At 42.6% G+C, this 19513-nt stretch overlaps 1 protein-coding gene across 5 annotated transcripts in view; it reads left to right on the forward strand.

The window, feature by feature from the left end:
- ENTREP2 (endosomal transmembrane epsin interactor 2) overlaps positions 1-19513 on the forward strand; it is a 403126-nt gene that overhangs the window by 381112 nt on the left and 2501 nt on the right. For all 5 annotated transcript variants that reach the window (XM_054042570.1, XM_054042569.1, XM_054042571.1 and 2 more), the window contains 3 exons: positions 6396-6471; positions 10618-11214; positions 17691-18019. In XM_054042570.1, coding sequence (XP_053898545.1) covers positions 6396-6471; positions 10618-11214; positions 17691-18019 — 1002 coding nt within the window. The remainder of the gene's footprint in view (positions 1-6395; positions 6472-10617; positions 11215-17690; positions 18020-19513) is intronic.

Consider the following 19513-nt stretch of genomic DNA (forward strand, 5'->3'; position numbering starts at 1 on the left):
CAACTCTAGCTCCACATCGGGTCCAGCTCCCAACCACAGCTGGGGCGGGATGGGGACGCAAGGTAAAAAGTTTGGGGAAACCTGGTGTAGATGTACCCTTAATCATATTCATACAGGGTTTCCAGAATAGGCCCTGTGTTTGTGTCGGTGCTGTCTCCTTTCGGAAAAAGGAATCGAGTGAATGAAAAGTAGGTTTTGGTCAGTTCTTTTGTTTTACTGTCAAAATAGGGTTTTTTTATGTTTCTTTAAGCCTGAAATTTAGCTTAAAAATAAGTAGGAGCTGTGGTGTAGGAGATAGGTGAGGGGATAATAGACCCTTTCCCCTCAAGGTCACTATAGTGTCCCTTGTGCTAAAGAAACGTTAGTTCACTGAAAACACAGAAACTGCTGAGAGCATACAACACCTGTAGCTCCCTGGGTCTTTAGCTTACAGATTGAGGAATGGAACGTGTGCTGCATACTGCCACCACACAAGGTCTGTTAAAGGCAAAGTCCAAATCAAGCAGCCACAGAATGTACATTACAGTCACTAGTGTGAATCCAGCCAGTCCAGTAATAACTGAGAGTCATTACTAACTGATGACTTTTGATGGGACCTTTGAGTCCTCCTGCCAAGGCCACCTGAGCTTGGTATTAGCTTTTTATTAGCTGCGTAGCTTACTTTTTTTCCAGCATCCTCACGAGAGGATGTTCACCCAGGAAATAGACTCTCTGCTCCATCTGGGAGCCATAGAGCTGGTAACACCCCAGTACACGGGAAGAGGATTTTACTTAAGATATTTCCTCATCCACAAGAAGAAAGGAAGCTGGAGGCTCATACTATATCTGACAGCTGAATGACTTAATCTGCCTCTTATGCTTCAGAATGATCGCCCTGGTCTCTCTAATCCCCTCACTAAACAAAGGCAACTCTTTTCCAGCTCTCAATTTGAAGGGTCGTGATGCAATGAAGTTTGAGAATCCCAGTCTACAAGCATAGTTATACACAATCTATGTGCCATGAAAGCTTACTCTTGGCAAGTCAGTTTCGGTCCCCCATGGGGTCCTGATGTGACTCACCTGGTAGGAAAACTTGAAGTCACTGTGTTGGAGTTCCCTTTGCACACACACCCTGACCCATGAAAAAACTAATTACAGACTCCTCCCTGTGAGGTTCGGGAGCTATCTGGACCTATCAGGAATTCAAATTTGAATACAATGCATGAGGATTGCAAATAATTTCTGCCATATCTCTGCCACCATATCACCCTTTGAGCAGTGCATCTTCCAGGGGTGCAAAATACTCTGGCAGACCGCGTCAGAGGACACGGTCTCCAAAGACCACAAATGGGAACTTAACGACTTGGTGGTATAGAACATCTTTCAACAACAGGAATTCCCATCATGGGATCTCTTTGCATCTCACAAAAACAGGAAATGTCCAGCCTCCTCAAACGGTATGAGGACACAGCTCCAGATGGGAAGCATTTCTAGTACAACATTCAGAACCACTAACTTATGCATTTCCATCCATTCCCTCTTGCCTTGAGTCCAGAGGAAGATCAAACAGGACAAAGTGTTGGTGATCCTAGTGGCCCCCATGTGGCCGAGGCAGTTTTAGTTCACTAGCATTCTCCTTGCATCTACATTCAGCTCCTGCCAGACATGTTAACCCAAGACGGGGGCAAGATCCTCCATTGCAAACCAGCATCTCTCCATCTAGCAGCTTCATATTTGGATGGATGCCAAACTTAAAAAGATCATGCCTGGAGGCTGTACAATCCATCATTAGCAATAGCAGAAAAGACTCCACAAGAAAAAGCTATACAGCAAGATGGGAGAGGTTCTTTGCATGGTGTCAACATCATCAGCTAGCCCTAGAGTATTCAGAGATCTCTAATATTCTGAACTAACTCCTGTCTCTGAAAATGTCACAGTTGTCTCACCTCCTTGTGAGTACACTTGGCAGTTATTAGAGCCTTTTCCCTTTCAATGGACAACCATACAATCTTCGCCTATCTGATTACAGTAAGGTTTTCAAAGGGACTTATCAGGACCTTTCCTCCAGTAATGAAACCTATCCAATATCGAACCTTGAGCTAGTCTTAGCCACACTAACAAATTCCCCCTTCAAACCTTTAGCTTCCATGTTTCTTGCTCATCTATCCATGAAGGTTGCCTTTCTGGTTGCAATCATCTCAGCCAGAAGAGCAGATGAGCTGGCGCCCTTATGGCAGTCCCTCCCTATATGGTCATCTGTTAGGATAAGGTTACATCCTTGAGGTTACATCCTAAATTCATTCCAAAAGTAATCTTGGAATTCCATCTGACCCAGGTCATTCATTTTACCTGTCTCCCACCAGAATACCCATGCTACCAGAGAGGATGGGAAGCTCCACACTTTGGATGTTGGACAAGCCTTGGCCTTTTACCTACAGAGAACAAAACCTTTTAGGAAATGTTCTTAAGTATTTGTCTCTTTTGCCAAATGTATGAGAGGAGAAGCAATCTCCTCTCAGAGATACCTTCACTTTGAGATGTTCCTATAGAGTGGCAGCGTGGGGCTCTGTTCATACCTCTATGAAGAGTTACATCCTGGTACAAGCTTCTAGAACAGACACATCCTTCAGAAGAATAGTCCTTTGGTCTGTGATACAGCAGAGCTCCTCACACCATCATCCTCGATGAACACTGATTGTGAGTCACCTCAAATGGAATATGCAGATGGACCCTCACTGAAAGTCTGGTTATTTAGCTTGTTACTATACAAGGTATTCATGGTAGAAAAGGAACTACAGAGGCAGTTAGTCCATCTCCCACCCCCTCATATCTTTGGTTTGGAGCATGAGGAGGAGAAGGGTGTAAGTGCGGACCAAAGGACATTGCTAACAAAAAATCATTCAGTCTCAGGTGCATAGAGCGCATATGCACCTTGAGGAATACATATCTCAAAGAACTCCAGCTACTGTACAAGTTAAGTAACCAGGCTTTTTCACATATAGTGAAGAAAGATTCTTTAAGGATAAAAATTTGTCAGTAAATCATTTCACAACAAGACCCTATTACTTTAAATATTGGCCTGCTCTGCAGTACTGCATCACAGAAGCTGTATCTGCACGGGGAATATTTCTGATACCATTTTTTATGTAGATAGTCACATTCACAAACACTTAGAGCTATTTTCTTAATGGCTTTAGTGTAGTAATGTTACATTCAATTTTATAGACAGCCAAATACAAATTCAGCCCTCGACACCAGAGCTGGCATAGAGGTGATTGATGATTATTTCTAGGCTCTGTCATCTATTGCAATGAAAGTCTGCTAGTTAAATGTGGCCATACAGAAGCAGACGTGATGTGTTCTGCTAAAGATGACATAACTTCTCATGCTATACTGACCTTGTCTTAGGGTATAGTTTGGTACTCTTGTTTTATTTATAATTACCACGTATTCTTTTCCAATAGCAGGTTCCCAAAGAACTGCTAAAAATCTGATGGGAGGGATTAAAAACAAGGTTAAGGGCCTGGTCTAAAGCCCATTTACTTCAGTAGTGTTTGAATCAAGTTCTTAAAGACTTGTCTAGATTTTTTTAAATTCTTCCCCTTTAGCATGCTGTCTTTGAGCGCTGCTCCCTCTTAGTGATTTTGCAGAGAAATCTCCAACAGGAATTCACATGAATCTGGAGTTACGAATGTTGTATCTAACCTTAATCAAGTTGATAGCTTTTTAATGCTAACTCTCCTCGCTTCATGAGAAATAAATCAGGCATTTATCTGTATTTTGTTTTGCAAACTCTCCTCCCCTACACACCCATCTCTATTTTTTTCAGAAAAAAAAAAATATTTTATCATTCCTTAGGAGGCTTTGTGATTTACAGAAACCCATCAGCTGATTTTTATCATCTATATATAAAGTGAAATTTGTAACTGCATTTCAAGGAGAAAAAATATATTAAGATCTTTTAAAATGATGGGGGAAAGGCTTTGAAGAACTTTTCAAAACCACAAACTGTGCTGCATCAGTGAATAATTTGGGGTGGGGGTGAATCATCCTTGAATTTCCTTCCGGCAGAAGGAGCCATTTGCTAATAATAATCCACCCTTGCAAATTGTTGGCAACTGTAATGAGTCTACTTCTATAAATAATAATAATGCCCTACTCTTTTAGAGCACCATCCGTCTACAAGAACCCTTTAGCATTTTAGAGATTACTACATTCAATACTTAAATGTAGGTACTTCTGCAAAGTAAACCCAAAAGCTGTTCTGCTCTAGTTGTTCAAGGACTGAAATTGAAGAATATTATTAATAAGAACAGGAGTACTTGTGGCACCTTAGAGACTAACAAATTTATTAGAGCATAAGCTTTCGTGGACTACAGCCCACTTCTTCGGATGCATATAGAATGGAACATATAATGAGGAGATATATATACACACATACAGAGAGCATAAACTTCAAAAGTTTTTTTTTTTGTTTTTTTTGTTTTTTTTTCTCTTAATTAATTGGCCTCTCAGAGTTAGTAAGACAACTCCCACCTGTTTATGCTCTCTGTATGTGTGTATATATATCTCCTCATTATATGTTCCATTCTATATGCATCCGAAGAAGTGGGCTGTAGTCCACGAAAGCTTATGCTCTAATAAATTTGTTAGTCTCTAAGGTGCCACAAGTACTCCTGTTCTTCTTTTTGCGGATACAGACTAACACGGCTGTTACTCTGAAACTTAATATTATTAATGTTTATTATGGAAGAGCCTAGGGGCCAACCAAGAACAGGGCCCCATTGTGCTGGGTTCTGTACAAACTCAGAGTATCAGGCTGTGACTGCCCCAAAGAGCTCACAGTCTAAAAAAGACAGATAGAGGGTGGGGGGAAAGCAGCATGAACAATGTGATGGCAGCATATAGCATGATAGTTCCATGATTAGTTAGGAGAGGATAAGGTACATGGAAAGAAAAGTGAAAGGAGTGCCTGCTGAAGGGAAGAAGGGTGAGGATAACAGGACAGGGGAAAAGAGGGTATGTGGAGAACGTGTGGCATGAAGCTGAGGTGAAGAGACTGTGAGGATGGTTGAAGAGGGTTGGAGCAAGCAGCCAATCAGCAGGGGGCAGAGGAAGTCCAGTCAAAACAGCAGAAAGTTCTCTGTGTGCACTTTGGCTGTTTCTGCACCTGCTTCTACCAGCTGTAGTCTCTGCTGGTTCCACAGTGCACTTTTTCCCCATGACCACGTGATGGGAATAGAGCAGTGGTGGGCAAACTTTTTGGCCCAAAGGCCACATTGGGGTTTCAAAACTGTATGGAGGGCCGGGTAGGGAAGGCAGTGCCTCCCCAAACAGCCTGGTCCCCGCCCCCTATCCGTCCCCTCCCACTTCCCGCCCTCTGACTGCCCCCCTCATAACCCCTGACCCATCCAATCCCCCTTGCTCCTTGTCCCCTAACCGCCCCCTCCCGGGACTCCCCACCCCAACTGCCCCCGGGACCCCACCCCCCCATCCAATCCCCCCTGCTCCAGTCCTCTGACTGCCCCGACCCCTATCCACACCCCCGCAACCCCTGACAAGCCCCCCAGGACTCCCACACTTATCCAACACCCCCCCCGTTCCCTATCCCCTGACTGTCCCCTGGGATCCCCCATCCCTTATCCAACCCCCCGGCCCCCTTACCATGCCGCTCAGAGCAGCGTGTCTGGCAGCCGCGCCGCCTGGCCGGAGCTAGACACTCTGCCACTCTCCTCGGCAGGAGCGCGCAGCTCTGCTGCTCAGAGGTCTGCCTGTGCGGCTGCGTGGCTGCAGGGGCATAGCCGGGGAGGGGCCGGGGGCTAGTCTCCATGGCCGGGAGCTCAAGGGCCGGGCAGGATGGTCCTGCAGGCCGTAGTTTGCCCACCTCTGGAATAGAGTGATATATAGACCACTACAGAAAGACTGTTGGTAATAGGAGCATTGGGGGGTATGGCTCAGTTCACATTGCACTCCCCGTCAGCACTGGGCAGGGAAGCTAAGGATCCAACCAGCGGATCAAATTCAGAGATGAGTCCTGGTCATGTGCCACCTGAGGCATGTTGCACATACGCTAAGAAGATAGGAGCATTAATTTTAAGCACCGCAGTCATTATGCTTTGTAACGTTAGCCTGAAGCCCTAAATGCCTCTGAACCCAAGATAATTTATTTTATAGATTCTGGAAAATCCAGCAATTGCTTTAGGCATGTTCATTTGCTCTGCATCTGCTGCTGATCCAAAGACATAGTAAATTACTATGTCTATGAATACGTTTTGATTTGAGTAGCAACTTGTAGGATAGCTTTTTCACATTACCGGTCATATTCTTTAGATCCATGACAGTATGTTTCAGCCCTGTGTTTCTGGGTAATGCTATCTGCAGGCTAACACACTATTTATTATACACTTTCTGTACAGATCACCGGTACAGCTCAGCAAGTGACTGAATCCAGTTTGGGTGAGAGAAACATGACAGCCGGCTTTAGCACACAAGGTGATTTTACTGTTTGTTTATTTTGGGAGCATGCAGTTGTCACTAAGGCCATGTCTATCCTATGGGTGCTACAGTGGCACAGCTACATTGCTGCAGCTATACTGACATAGGGCCTAGAGTGAGAGAGGTTTGTCCATCCATGTGTGTAATCCATCTCCCTGAGCGGCGGTAGCTAGGTCGATGGAATTCTTCCCTCGGTCTAACCATGTCTACACTGGGGGTTAGGTTGGCTTAACTATGTCATTCAGGAGTGTGACTTTTTCACACCCTTGAGCATGTAGCTATGTCAACCTAACTTTTAAGTGTAGACCAGGCATTAAAGTGGGCTGTTTCCTCTTATTCGTTCTTTTCTACCTTGAAGAGGAGGGATTTGGTCCCATCTTGGTCATAATAAGAAACACTTTTGTCCCAGTCACTCACTACTTTCCTTCTTCACAAACCGATATTGCTAGAATGGTAAAACAGGCACAGAAGAAAGCCAGTTTTCTTCTCCAAGCTGTCTCCAAAGCTCTGTGGAGAGCTTACTTTGATTGGAAGCTTTCTTGAGGCTTTTAGTTGTCTTTAAAGCACCATGCATTCCTGTGGCACTCTATAAATAATATTAATAAGCAACAGTGTCTGCCGTTGGAGAGGTACACTCAGATCGCTCTTCCCTACTGCTGCTCTGCAGTGTGTTAGCTGTGTAATGTACATAGTCTCCAGAAGACCAGGAATGAACCGGAGCTCTTTCTTCTGAAGGCAGATCTCTTGAATAGGGATCCTGAGCAGCAGCAGCACAGGGCCAGCTCATTCTTTTAACCAAGTTTATCAGGACAGCCTTTCGGTAACAAGTCTGATTGACATTGAGAGGTATTCACCTCTAGGTCAATGTCTTAAATTCAGCTCAATGACCAGAACGGGTTACTACCTGATGGCTGTTCAGTGGTGTATATGAAATGAGGTGATGGTCTCAGTCTAATCCCCAGCAGATACGTGTCCATATCATAGCCAACATTAACACCCTGTAGGTATTACCTCTTGGCACCCTTGCTGACAATCTCAGAAGAGAAGCTAAAGTTTTAACAGGTCTGAGGACTGAACTATTTTCTATTATCTTCCAAAATAGTGTCAGTGTATGCTGACAAATCAGTGTTGGGAATCGGGTACTTCCCATGATGTGTCTGTTTTGTGGATGACTAGAAGGCTTCAGTCTCCAGAGTGGTCAATTCCTCACTTTTCACTAGCACTAAATATTCTTAAAAAAAAACATTTGACATCTTTGTGCAGTGAAGTGTGATGTTGACAATTCAAGGTGAGCAGTTTTTATTATTAAGGAGGTGCTGTTTACAGAGAGTTTTCTTATATACTCATAGCAGATATTTAATTTGTTTTATCAAAACTGAATTTATTGGATCACTCTGATGAGCAGAATGTGTCTCCTTTCTGCTTTGTATTGAAATAATATGTGATGCTATAGATGAGTTAAGAATCAGGGATTCAGTCATATACATTTTGTAGCTCTGTGCATATGTATTTATTATGTAGACATTTTAAAAATGCATACTCTTTCTTTGACACATAATGGGGGGATGTAAAAGTATATGTGCATCTTTTAAAAATGTAACTCTTCGTTACATTTTTATTAAATGTTGGTATTACTAACATGACAGAATACATACAGTGAATATAAATCCAACATTTTCATGTATATTCTCATTTCAAAAGAGGTTCTGACTCCAACCACAGGAACGTATTCCTTTACATACTGAGAAAGAGACAAGGTGGGTGAAGTGATATCTTTTATTGGACCAGCTGCTCTTGGTGAGAGAAGAAGCTTTTGAGCTTACACAGAGCTCTCCTTCAGAAACTCTGCGTTAGCTTGAAAACTTTTCTCTCTCACCAGGAGAAGTTGGTCCCATAAAAGATATTACCTTACCCACCTTGTCTCTCTAATATCCTGTGACCAACACGGCTACAACAACACTGCATACATTTTGCTTAAGTATATTATGCATTAACATGCTATGTCTGTGTCTACCCTAGGTTCCCCCAACGCCCGCCCTTACAAAACTACCCCGAAATAACCTTGCCACTGTTGTGAGTGCCATGGTAAAGCAGTCATTGTGCAGCTAGACCTGCTCTGAGCAGGGTTAAACAATAATGGTAGTCAAGATGATGTTGACCAGCCTCTACTACAGCTTCCTCTGTTGGTACCACTAGGGGAACTGCAGCAGTGGAGTGTAGCAATCATGAGAAAGTGTAAATAAGGCCCTTACGTCAGGCTGACCAATGGGTCCAAACTGCTCCAACCAGGACAGAGAGAGAGTGGGAGTGTCTGTTTGGAAGGTTTATACTATCTGATTGTTTCTGAGTATCAATAAAACCAAATCCTGGAAAAGAGGTTCCATGGTGGGTTTGGACACTACTTCAAGGTTTCTGCTCTGAGGATGGGATACAGATTTGACCATTCACGCATCTGTCTTAATATTCTAAAGATTTCAGATCATGACTTAATGTGATATGTTACAAAGATTCATCTTAACTACCCAAGTAAGAAGCTTTTGGGACATTCTGGTATATTTAACAAACATGCTATTTAAAAATGTCTAAATAAGTATTTACATCACCAAACTTAAGTTTCAGTGTATCTAATACACTTTGAGCAGTAAATAATATGCATTTTAACACGTCTAAATAGATATTTACATAATTTACTAATGTGTCCTTTGGCAAACTTAAGTTGCCTGGCAAATAGGAGTTTGTTTCCCCATGCCCAGAAAAAAATACTAGGTCTCACTTAGCAATTTTGAGTGGGGATGAAAAGTCCTTCATAAAATCTAGCCTTTTGGATATCTGACATCATATGCAGTGATGGTTCCTTCTCCATCTTATCTTTGGAGTGCCAGGGTAAGCCCCCAAAATACCACAGCTCCCTTTTGAAGTTTACAATATTTCCTGCCAGGCCAGGAATACAGCACTAAGAGGCTTTCTTTCATTTCAGCACTTCCATCGCTTCCTGCTAGCCAGACCCCAGGTGCACAGAGGCACTTTACCAAACATTTGTAAACCTGCTAACAGATCCTATTGTCCCATCCCTCAACAAAAAATATGAGAACCTGTTTACCTTACCAATATTGCTAGCAACAGCTATTACATGAAAAGGGGCATCCGAGATTGCTGAGCTGAATGGAACAATTTATTTTAAGTTATGTATATTCTGTATATAATTGGGGATGGCACCTGGTAACTCCTCATCAATTCTACTCCACTATAGAAAAGTAATTGGTTGTATTCTGAAGTTGGGCAAAAAAGAATGTATAGTCCAGGATGTAGGTGTGGTTCTTTATTCTCTTAGAAAATCATTTCTGGCAACAAAGAGGAGAAAAATACAGCTTTACATAACACACCGACACATTTTCGTTTATATATAAATGTGTGAGCATCTTGGAAGAAGAGATAAAAATCTCAACTTCTAATACACAGGGCTTCCACGGTGGTGTATATCTGCAGAGAATGTTGAGCTTTCATCTGCCACACAGAGACAAAGAAATCTCTGATATGCTATACATTTTGTATGCTAAAGAGATGGTACAAGGGTGGATTCTTTTTCGAGAAGCTCTTTGATGTGTATTTGAGACATGTGTGATGCCTGTTACAAGGTGTTAGATACAAAACTAGCATTGATAATACTGGTAGGTATAAAACTTTGATAAATGCCTTGGTTACTGAGTACCTGTGTAAAGTGTATTGTTCCTACCACACACAATCCTTACAGCATTAAAAGAAATGTTTATCAAATAAACCAAAGGCAGGACTTCACCCCACTCTAACTGTAGTGGGAGAATATACTTTGGTATGAGCTTTATCAGTGAAAGAAAATAGATGAGAATAGCTCAAAGCATTTTGCTTAAAAATGACTAAAAGCAGAAGGATGACTTCAGTCTTTACTATCCTGGCATTTTGTCATTTAAAATATTTAAATTATTTTAATATATTGGTTTAAACCCATGAGTTGAACCATTAGAGCATTATCTTTTTAGGACAAGGACTTTCTTCATGTTGTGTCTTGTACAGCACTGGCACATAGCTGGCTTAAAAACAGAATGAATACTAATAATGATATACATGACTGCAATATGATAATACTCCAAATGCCTTGTTTTTCAGTGTCTGTTGACAGTACCTCTCTTATGGTCTCTGAGGTTGCTGATATCCCAGATCATAGTTACTCTTCAGAGGATCTTTATTCTCTGGAAGTTCAGGGGTCTCTTCGTTCCACAGACTTTTCTCCGTACAGTACAACCCACAAAGGCGCCACAAACAGGAGCTGCACCAGTTTGGATCACAGCATTCGCTCTGGGTTTCACAGGACTAACTCTCAATGTTCCCCTGATGAGGATGGGAGTTCCCGCAGCAGAGCCTCTATGGACAGGTCTCAAGGCCAGGAATATGAGAACTATGTTCATGGCAGAGCCTCAGACTGCTCCTCAGAGAATTTCAGCCCATCAGAAAGAGAATCCCAGAGCTCTGTTAGAGAAAACAAAGCCACGCCACCCTTGAAACAAGTGAAAATATGTTGTGGGGTCTTTAACCAGCCTGCTGCTGTACACTCTCAGCCCTCTCCCTGTTCTGTGCCTGCAAGTACTTCATCACACTATGGCTGCCCCGAGAGAACTGCCCAGCAGCATTGCATTAGAAAATACGGCATTCCAAACATAGTCCGGTCTACTAGTGACCCTGTATCATGTTCATCCAGCACAGAAGGTAAGTGTGGGCCACTAAGGCAATGTAGTATGGAACAAATCAAGCACAGTTGATTTATCCTGCAGCTAGTATTATTGGAAGTTATATCAAGTTTTGCAGCATGATTTACACATGTAGAATTTAGCTCCTTGTACATTTCCCATGTTTAAAAGTTATAGGCAGAATGAATGTGGAAAAAAATGTACAAGTGTGAAATTAATAATTGCAGTTCTTAATTGTATTGACCTTTCTCCACTGAGTCAAAAAACTACACCTTGGGCAGCGTATGAAGAACAGGTGCTTCTGCTAGTCTGCCACTGTCACACTGAACACCAAGACTAAAGAGTTGAGTGGAAGCTGGGGTATCATTCAGGAAAGGGGAGTGGCCAAGCAGACATACTTGTAGTGCAGCAGGCCTAGCTTCTGGCTTTCCTCCCTGAGATGGCGCTGTCTTTGATAGGATCAGCAAGCAATACACTATTAGCACGGTCTCTAGAGGCAGCAGGTCCAGTATGACAGTGTAGTGACAAGATGGCGGGTCATTTTCAGAAGGATGGTGATGAGAATAACAAGGTGGTAGTGTCTGGCTTTCCTGCAGCAGTCTCTTCTGCTATAAAACCCCCCTCAGTAACGGAGGGAGAGAAAGGGAGAGGTCTTGCTTAGCAGCTGCCAACTCTTCATGAAAAATCAGTTTATGACTGTGAAAGAGAAAGTATTTGTTACAGTAGAATATCTTGGCCAAATGATAGCAGAGATGATATAACAGTCTATAACTCCTGAAAAGGGATCGACATCACAAAAGGAAGTAAATTGTTCAGGGATGTTCAAAGGAGTAAAGCAGAGAAATAGATTGAAAGTAAAAGGAAGAAAAGTTGTCCTACCAGTGATAGCAGTTGGACTGTTGAATAATTTTCCAAGGGAACTGGTGGAAGAGTCATTGCTTGGCTAATTTAAAACAGAAGCAGACAAAACATGAGAAGAAAATCGTATGTAGAATTACCCTGCACCAGCAGAATGATGGGCTAGGCAATCTACTAGGCAATCTACTTTTGCATCTTTAATTTCTGTGATTCTGTGAATTTCAGAGACATTAACATGTAGTTCTGTGAGCTCCCTGGGACAGCGAGTTAATGCACTGGCATTTTAAATCTAGAAACCTGGCTTCAAATTGCCACCCAAGAAATGTGCATCCTTAATATAAAAATAGTATATGTTGGATTTCTTATATGTGTATGTTATTGTAATGCTGCGTATCTGGTAAGAAGCAGCTGTGAGGGTTAAAACTAGAGATATGGGAACTCATTTTGTTTAATTTCTCACCCATTTAACTTCATGCATTGGAAAGTTGGACTCAAACACTAGGTTTGTTGTTCTGCTTAGGAGAGACTGTAAATAAAGTGGCAGAGAACGATCTAAAGACAACACCAATAGGCACCTGTGTGAATGTAACATATAGGAAGCTTACTTGTGCTAATCTAGCTTCATCACCAAATTGTTTGTTCTTTAAAATTAAATCCCTTTGAAGAAATGAATGAGTTTAAGTGAAAAGAAAGAGAACTTTGCAAATTCAAACCATTTTGTAAACTTCATAAACAGTTTGAGAGATTCAGAAAATCTCCAGCTCCATGGAGTTCCTCAACCCTAGTCATAACATCTGCTTGCTTTCCTCCCTGCTCAGGTGAAGAGTTTGTTGAACATTATTTGGAAATTACATAAATATTACAAGAAGTGTATTTCCAATGACATGTAGCAGCTGTTTGTATCAGCCCCTTCAGCTTCATCTTTCCTAAGGTGCTTTCTCTTGTGACAAACAGCTGGAGTTGCTTATCTTTGGCTATCTCTGCCTAAGCATTTGATCTGGATACTTCAGGGATGGGCTATGACAGGGGTAGGCAACCTATGGCATGCGTGCCAAAGGTGGTATGCGAGCTGATTTTCAGTGGCACTCACACTGCCCGGGTCCTGGCCACCGGTCCGGGGGACTCTGCATTTTAATTTAATTTTAAATAAAGCTTCTTAAACATTTTAAAATCCTTATTTACTTTACATACAACAATAGTTTAGTTATGTATTATAGACTTATAGAAAGAGACCTTCTAAAAATGTTAAAATGTATTACTGGCACGCGAAACCTTAAATTAGAGTGAATAAATGAAGCCTTGGCACACCACTTCTGAAAGGTTGCCGACCCCTGGGCTATGAAGTTGTAGAGTTTAACATGGAATGTTTAGATGCTGCAAATTGCAATCTGGTAATTGCTTTAGGCTGTACATTGTTCATTCAGTGGAAAAACTCCTGTGCAGCAGTGAAGCCTGAGGCACAGTGGAATTGGGGTAGTTTCAGCGCAGGACAGGCAGAAGATCTGCAGCCCATTCAAGGGGGTCCACACTCCTGGGCACACCACCATGCACTGGGGCATGGGAACAAGGTGAGAGTGGCCAGGTAAGGAGTGGGGATGCTCCTTGCAGAATGGGGGAACAGCATTCAGCATGGTTGCTGCAGTATCTTGCACAGAACTCTACTGATCTTCCATGCCTGGGAAGGAGGATTCTATTTCCCATCTACCCATGCAGCTCCTTTGCTCCAAGTCCAGCTAGGTGGGCATGTTGCAGTGAGGTGGATTCAGCCCAGTGAGAAGGGCCCCAATGGCTCCGTATTGTGTTAGAATTTGTTGGCAGAAGTAGGAAGAAAGCCTTTTGACCTTAAAGCACACACAGGTCCCTGCTTTCCATAGAGGAGAAAAGTAAGGGAAGGGAAAGGAAACATGAGCATCCTGATCACAAGCCAGACCAAACAAATGTTCTCCAGAGGAATGCAAAGATACAGGAAATGGACACACCCACTCTCCTTTGTGCTTGTTTCTACTTCCGCACAGGGAGGGAGCTGTGCCTGAGGGTTTGCACTGGGGGTAGATGTGACCTTGTAGAAATGGAACTGGGGATCCACAGAGTTTGAGGACAAGAGGTGGGATGCCGGGAACTAGCTGGGCTCCACCCAAAACCCAGAGGAAAAGCTAGTTGTTGCCAATAATTTACAGTTTAGCTTTCTGTCTTTTTATTATAATTTGTGTTACGGTAGCATCTAGAGGCCTCAAATGAGACTAATCCTGCTAGTGCTGTGCAAATATATAGTGAAAAGAGAGTCCCTACCCCAGTCTAAAAAGACAAAAGAGAAAGGGTGGGGGAGAGAAATTGTTTGCTATTCCCATTGTATAGATGGGGAATTTATGCAAAGAAAATAAAGTGATTTGCACAAGTTTACAGCGGTAGATTTGGGGGAGGGCCATCTTTCATGGGGAAAGACCAGGTATGTGTCTCCTGATGGAGAATTTGTAGGAAAATGTTAATTAGAACTCAGTTTCCACTCCTAGGCGCCACTAATTAACTTTTCTTAGGTGCCTGCCATATTTCCACTATATAAATCCTGATTTTTAGTGATTTATAAATGTAACGCTACACATTGATGTGGAGAGTCTCTGCCAGATTGGATTACGCATGCTACGGCCATTGCACAGCAACTAGCTTCAGCATAAAATATTGGAGCAGAATTATTGCACTTGTGCAGTACCTACAGTAACACAAGAGCCATTACTCCTAATGTATTAATAATCCAGGAATTAAAGTGTTTGTTTCCAAGCAGGATTAAGACTTTATGGACTTTTTTGTCAATAATCCTCAGATTAATGTGCCCCCAAGTAAGACTTGACATGATAGACCCATTCTGGTCTCTTTGGTCAATAATCCATCCACTTACCTCTTGATGTTGGGAGTCAGATTTCTTGTTTGTTTGTTTAAAGCAGGGGATCTGCTGTTTCAGATACAAGAACATCAAAAATATCTTTGATGTAATAGACTCTCATGGTCAATAATCCCTGCACTTTGTGACTGTGGTAGGTTCACATACAATCTCAATAAGAAAGGGGTTCTCAATTTTAAAAGTATTTATAAATGAATTGTTTGTATTTTTTTTCAATAAGCTATTGCCATAACAAAGGAGGACTAAAACAATTAGTGATGCTAGTATAAACTGCATCTACACTGGGAGGGTTTGCCAATATAGCTGTGCACACTAGCCCAGAGTAACCCCATCCATTGCTGGCATTCTCTATAGTGACTAGTGTGGCAGATAACAATGTCTAGTGTTTCATTTTGCTCTATGCCCCAGGTATGTTAAGCACCAGGAGTGTGGTGAAGGCTGCCAAGACAAGTTCCACTTAAACCTATTGAAATGTCATCTCTTAACTGGAGAGCCATACACCATCATGTATTGCAGTACTTAGGTACATCAAGGCAAGTTAAGGACAAAAGCAGCCAGCCCTCTTAATTTCATTATGGCTTTGAGTTTGTGAGACTCAGTGTTCTTTTAATATTGGTTTTTCCTGATTTAATTATACACTCTGCCAGGAAGGATTAGACCTGTTTTTCATTATCTGCTTTGCCTTGAAGATGCAGAAGAAAAACATCCTCTAATGTACCTAGAAGTTCAAAATAGTTTTCAGTGTTGGAAAGAGTAATAAACAGGCTTACCACAAATGGGCGGATTTAATCTTTTTTGACTGTCAGAAGCATGAGGTCAAAAAGACGGTGGTGGTAATTACTATGTGGCATCATCACATGATCATTGATCATTGTGCTGGCCTCTCAGGTACCCTCTTAGTAGAGAGCAAAATACCTCTGGAGCTGTTTGCAGATGCTTTGCTAGCCCCTCTGCAGTTCATTGATGCTTTGGCAACTGAACGATAGGATGGAGTTCAGGAAAAGGTGGCAAGGTATTCTCCAGAATGTGTACATTAACTAAAATTAGTGGTGCAGGACACTTGCTCTGCAACAGAATGAATCTGTAACGGGGAATGAAATTATTAAACAGAACTCCTGCTCCTTTAGACATAGAGGCAAGAGGAATTCATCCTGCTTGTTTCTAGTACATCCTAGATACTTCTATGGTTAATTGGGTCTCTTGAGGAATTACAATAGGGCCTGTTCCCAAGAGGAGCTGAGTCCTCACTGCACATCATTGATGTCAATTGGCTTTCAAGATTAGGCCTATAACATTAAATATAAGCACCTTTGATAAATATACAAGAAAGAGGAAAATGCATCATAACCCTTGAAACATTTCTTAACAGATGATAATTTGCCTGCCAACATTAGGAAACAGGATTATTTCAGGCTGCATTAGAAACAGGAGAGGAGTCAATTTCCTAAAATTGGATTATAGTTTTTTTTCCCCTATCAATAACTATACCAAGCTACAGACTGAAAAATAAAATCAAGTAATTGGGAATCTTTTCCCCCAAACACTAATAGTAATAATAATAATATACATAAATTATGTTCAGTATGGAATAACACCATTTTCCATGCACATGATGCCTAGATCCAGATGTTATCACTCTTTCTAGTGCTGAGCCTGGGGCCTCTGAACTTCTTTTCTTTTACTCTAGTGCTTCATTACAGTTTCCCAGTTAAAAGAGCAGGTTCCCAAACCATCCCATTCTGGGTCACAGGGACTTAGGCCCATGTACGCTTCTCACGGCTTGGTGCAGAGTGAGTCCACCCGATGCTCACCCTGCAGCAGTGGCTCCTGTCCTGCACCTGGGTTTACACCACCACTTAAGTTGGGCCCTGCTGCCCCTCCATCACCTGTCCACCAAGCCACAGTTAGGGTTGCAGTGCCAGGGCGCAGGATACGTATATGTAATGGTGGTTCACAAAAAAGACTCAATGAAGTTGGAAGGTTGCCTTAGTAAAACATATTGGAACCACTGAAGTAGGTGTGGGGGCAGAGTTTTGTGACAGATTATAATGCAGCACATCCACATATTTTGGGAAGCAGCCTTCAGGAGAAAATCAGTGGAGACCTGGATCTTTTATTTCAGCATGGGCTTTTGCTCTATTTTTCACAATGGTTTGATGCATTATTCACTTCGGAATAAAATGACTGAGGCCACTAGACCAATCCTAAACTTTTCTTGGTCTGACTAGTTGTCCTGAAAACTTGAGTCTACAGCTGTGTTTATAGCATAGGGGCAGTGACTTGTATATAATTAATGTTTGTCTCAGCCCAGTCTGTAGTGGAAAAATTTCCCCTAACATGATTAGTATCCACTGGCATTCATGATAGCAGTATTAGCAGAAGGATCAATGAACATGAAGATTTTTAACTATCCACTCTCCCATGTGGTCCCTCCTAGTCCTGGGGAGGAATGTTGCCCTGCCACGCTCAGTGCTGTACCCTTTCTGGGGGTAAAGGGAGAACTTTTCAAGGCATGCCAATGTGAAGTGTTTCACCAGCATTCAATTCCCTTATTAGAAGTCTTTAAAATAACTATTTTTAAATGTTTCCTTTGTTTTATACTTTTGTTGCACTGTGAACCTACTAGGAGTTATAGGTTGTAGGCTGAACGTTATAATATTCCCCTATGAGGATGTTTGATTTGACACCTTTCTTATTCTAGCCTTTTTTTAAAAGTTTCATTTTCCCCCCTTTATTTTTAGTTCCCGTTTGTAGTTCTCATGTGGCTGCCTCTGCTTGCCAGGACTCTGTAAGCCGTTTCCCACCCACTGGAAAACAAAGAGAGACAAGGAAGATTGACCTACAGTTAAAGCCAAAGGCCTTCAACACAATCTCCAAAGAGCGACCGCACTCTTTAGTAGACCTTAAGGCCTATAAAGACACAAAAATTTTGGTGGCTAAATTTTTGGAACATTCAAATTGTAATCTCCCTCCAGAAGTGCGTCACGTTGTGAACAGCATAAGATCTGTAATCAAATCAGATGAAAGACACATGGAAGAAGCCATCTTCAGTGCCAACATTATAGACCAGGTAGGACCATTATGGTGTTTATAATAAGCAGGGAACATATCCTTGTGTCCTGGGTTGCTTTAGAGTATTAATTCTGTCAAGCAATGACATATTTTGAACTGAACACGACATGATTTTAAAGATGGCCTTTAGCACTAAACTCCACAGAGCAGGAATTTATACTGATGCTGTCCTTGAAGATTTATAGGGAACTCTCACCTTATTTTTAAGCTTACTCTCTTCTCCCCAACTGTAAGGCAGGGGTGGAAAACGTATTTGAGGACATAGGATACAAAGGTTTGGAAACTGACTTGGAGCTTTTGCTTCTTGAACTAGTGAAGCTCAGCTGCATTGTGGAGCAGATACCTTTGGATGGCCGAAGGGAGGGATGGAGTCTACCAACTGCCCGAATGGGTAGATAAGCAAGTGGTATTGGCATCTGTTCTGAAGGAGGACAGTGATCACCCATGCTTCTGGCTAGAAGATGAACACTGGGTTTGGTTATTTTTTAGGAAGCTGGCAAATTCTAATTCTCAGAATTAAGGAACAGAGGATCCCCACACCTTTGACTGAGGAATAAATTGGGTTCACATGCTTGGAAGAGACCATGAAAACACAAAGCATTGAACAATGCATGAAGCTTAATATGTTTTGTAATCTAAAGCATGATTCAAAATAAACCCTTTTGGGCCATCTGATTTTCTAATGCCTATTGGCCAAATTTGAATACGACTGCAGGATTGACCTCTTATTCATTTTGTAACAAAAATATCAGCTGTAGAAATGGAGTTCCCTTCTCCCAATGGTTCGGGAGGCTGTCTGAGAGACATGCTACCCTAAGTTGCCTGTAAGCTGCATGGCTGGGCAAGTGCTCAGGGAACCCCCTGCCCCAGGCCCCAATCTGCTGCGGCCAAGGGAGAAGCACCTCTCCCCCGTAGCCCAGGTGCTGCTCCAGGGAGAGAGAGCTGGGGGGAGCCCCAGAGCACCCTCCTGCACCTCAAGCCCCTCATCCTTGCTGCATCCCCAGCCAGAGCCCTCACTCCCTGCTCAACCCTCTGCCCCAGCCCTGAGCCCCTCATCCCTGGCCTGCACTTCCAGACGGAGCCCTCACCCCTCACACACACACACACACACACACACACCCCCAACCTTCTATCCCAGCCCTGAGCCCCTCATTCCCGGCCCCACCCCGGAGCACTCACCGCCCCCCCCCCAACCCTCAACCCCACCCCAGAGCCCACACCCCCAACTGGAGCCCTCACACCCCTGCACTCCAACCCTCTGTCCCAGCCCTGAGTCCCCTCCCATACTCTGAACCCCTCGGCCCCACCATCACCACATGAATTTTGTTATGTGCAGCAATATGAGGATGATTTGTCACACATAACAAAATTTATTCCACACGTGTGGGAAAAATTAGAGGGAACACTGATGCTAGCCCACTACCATAAGATTCTGGGTGGAAAATTGAAGATATATAAATGGGAGCAACCCCATATCCTAGAGATCATTGGC

This window comes from Malaclemys terrapin, chromosome 10, assembly GCF_027887155.1.
Source record: "Malaclemys terrapin pileata isolate rMalTer1 chromosome 10, rMalTer1.hap1, whole genome shotgun sequence".
Lineage (NCBI taxonomy): Eukaryota > Metazoa > Chordata > Testudines > Emydidae > Malaclemys > Malaclemys terrapin.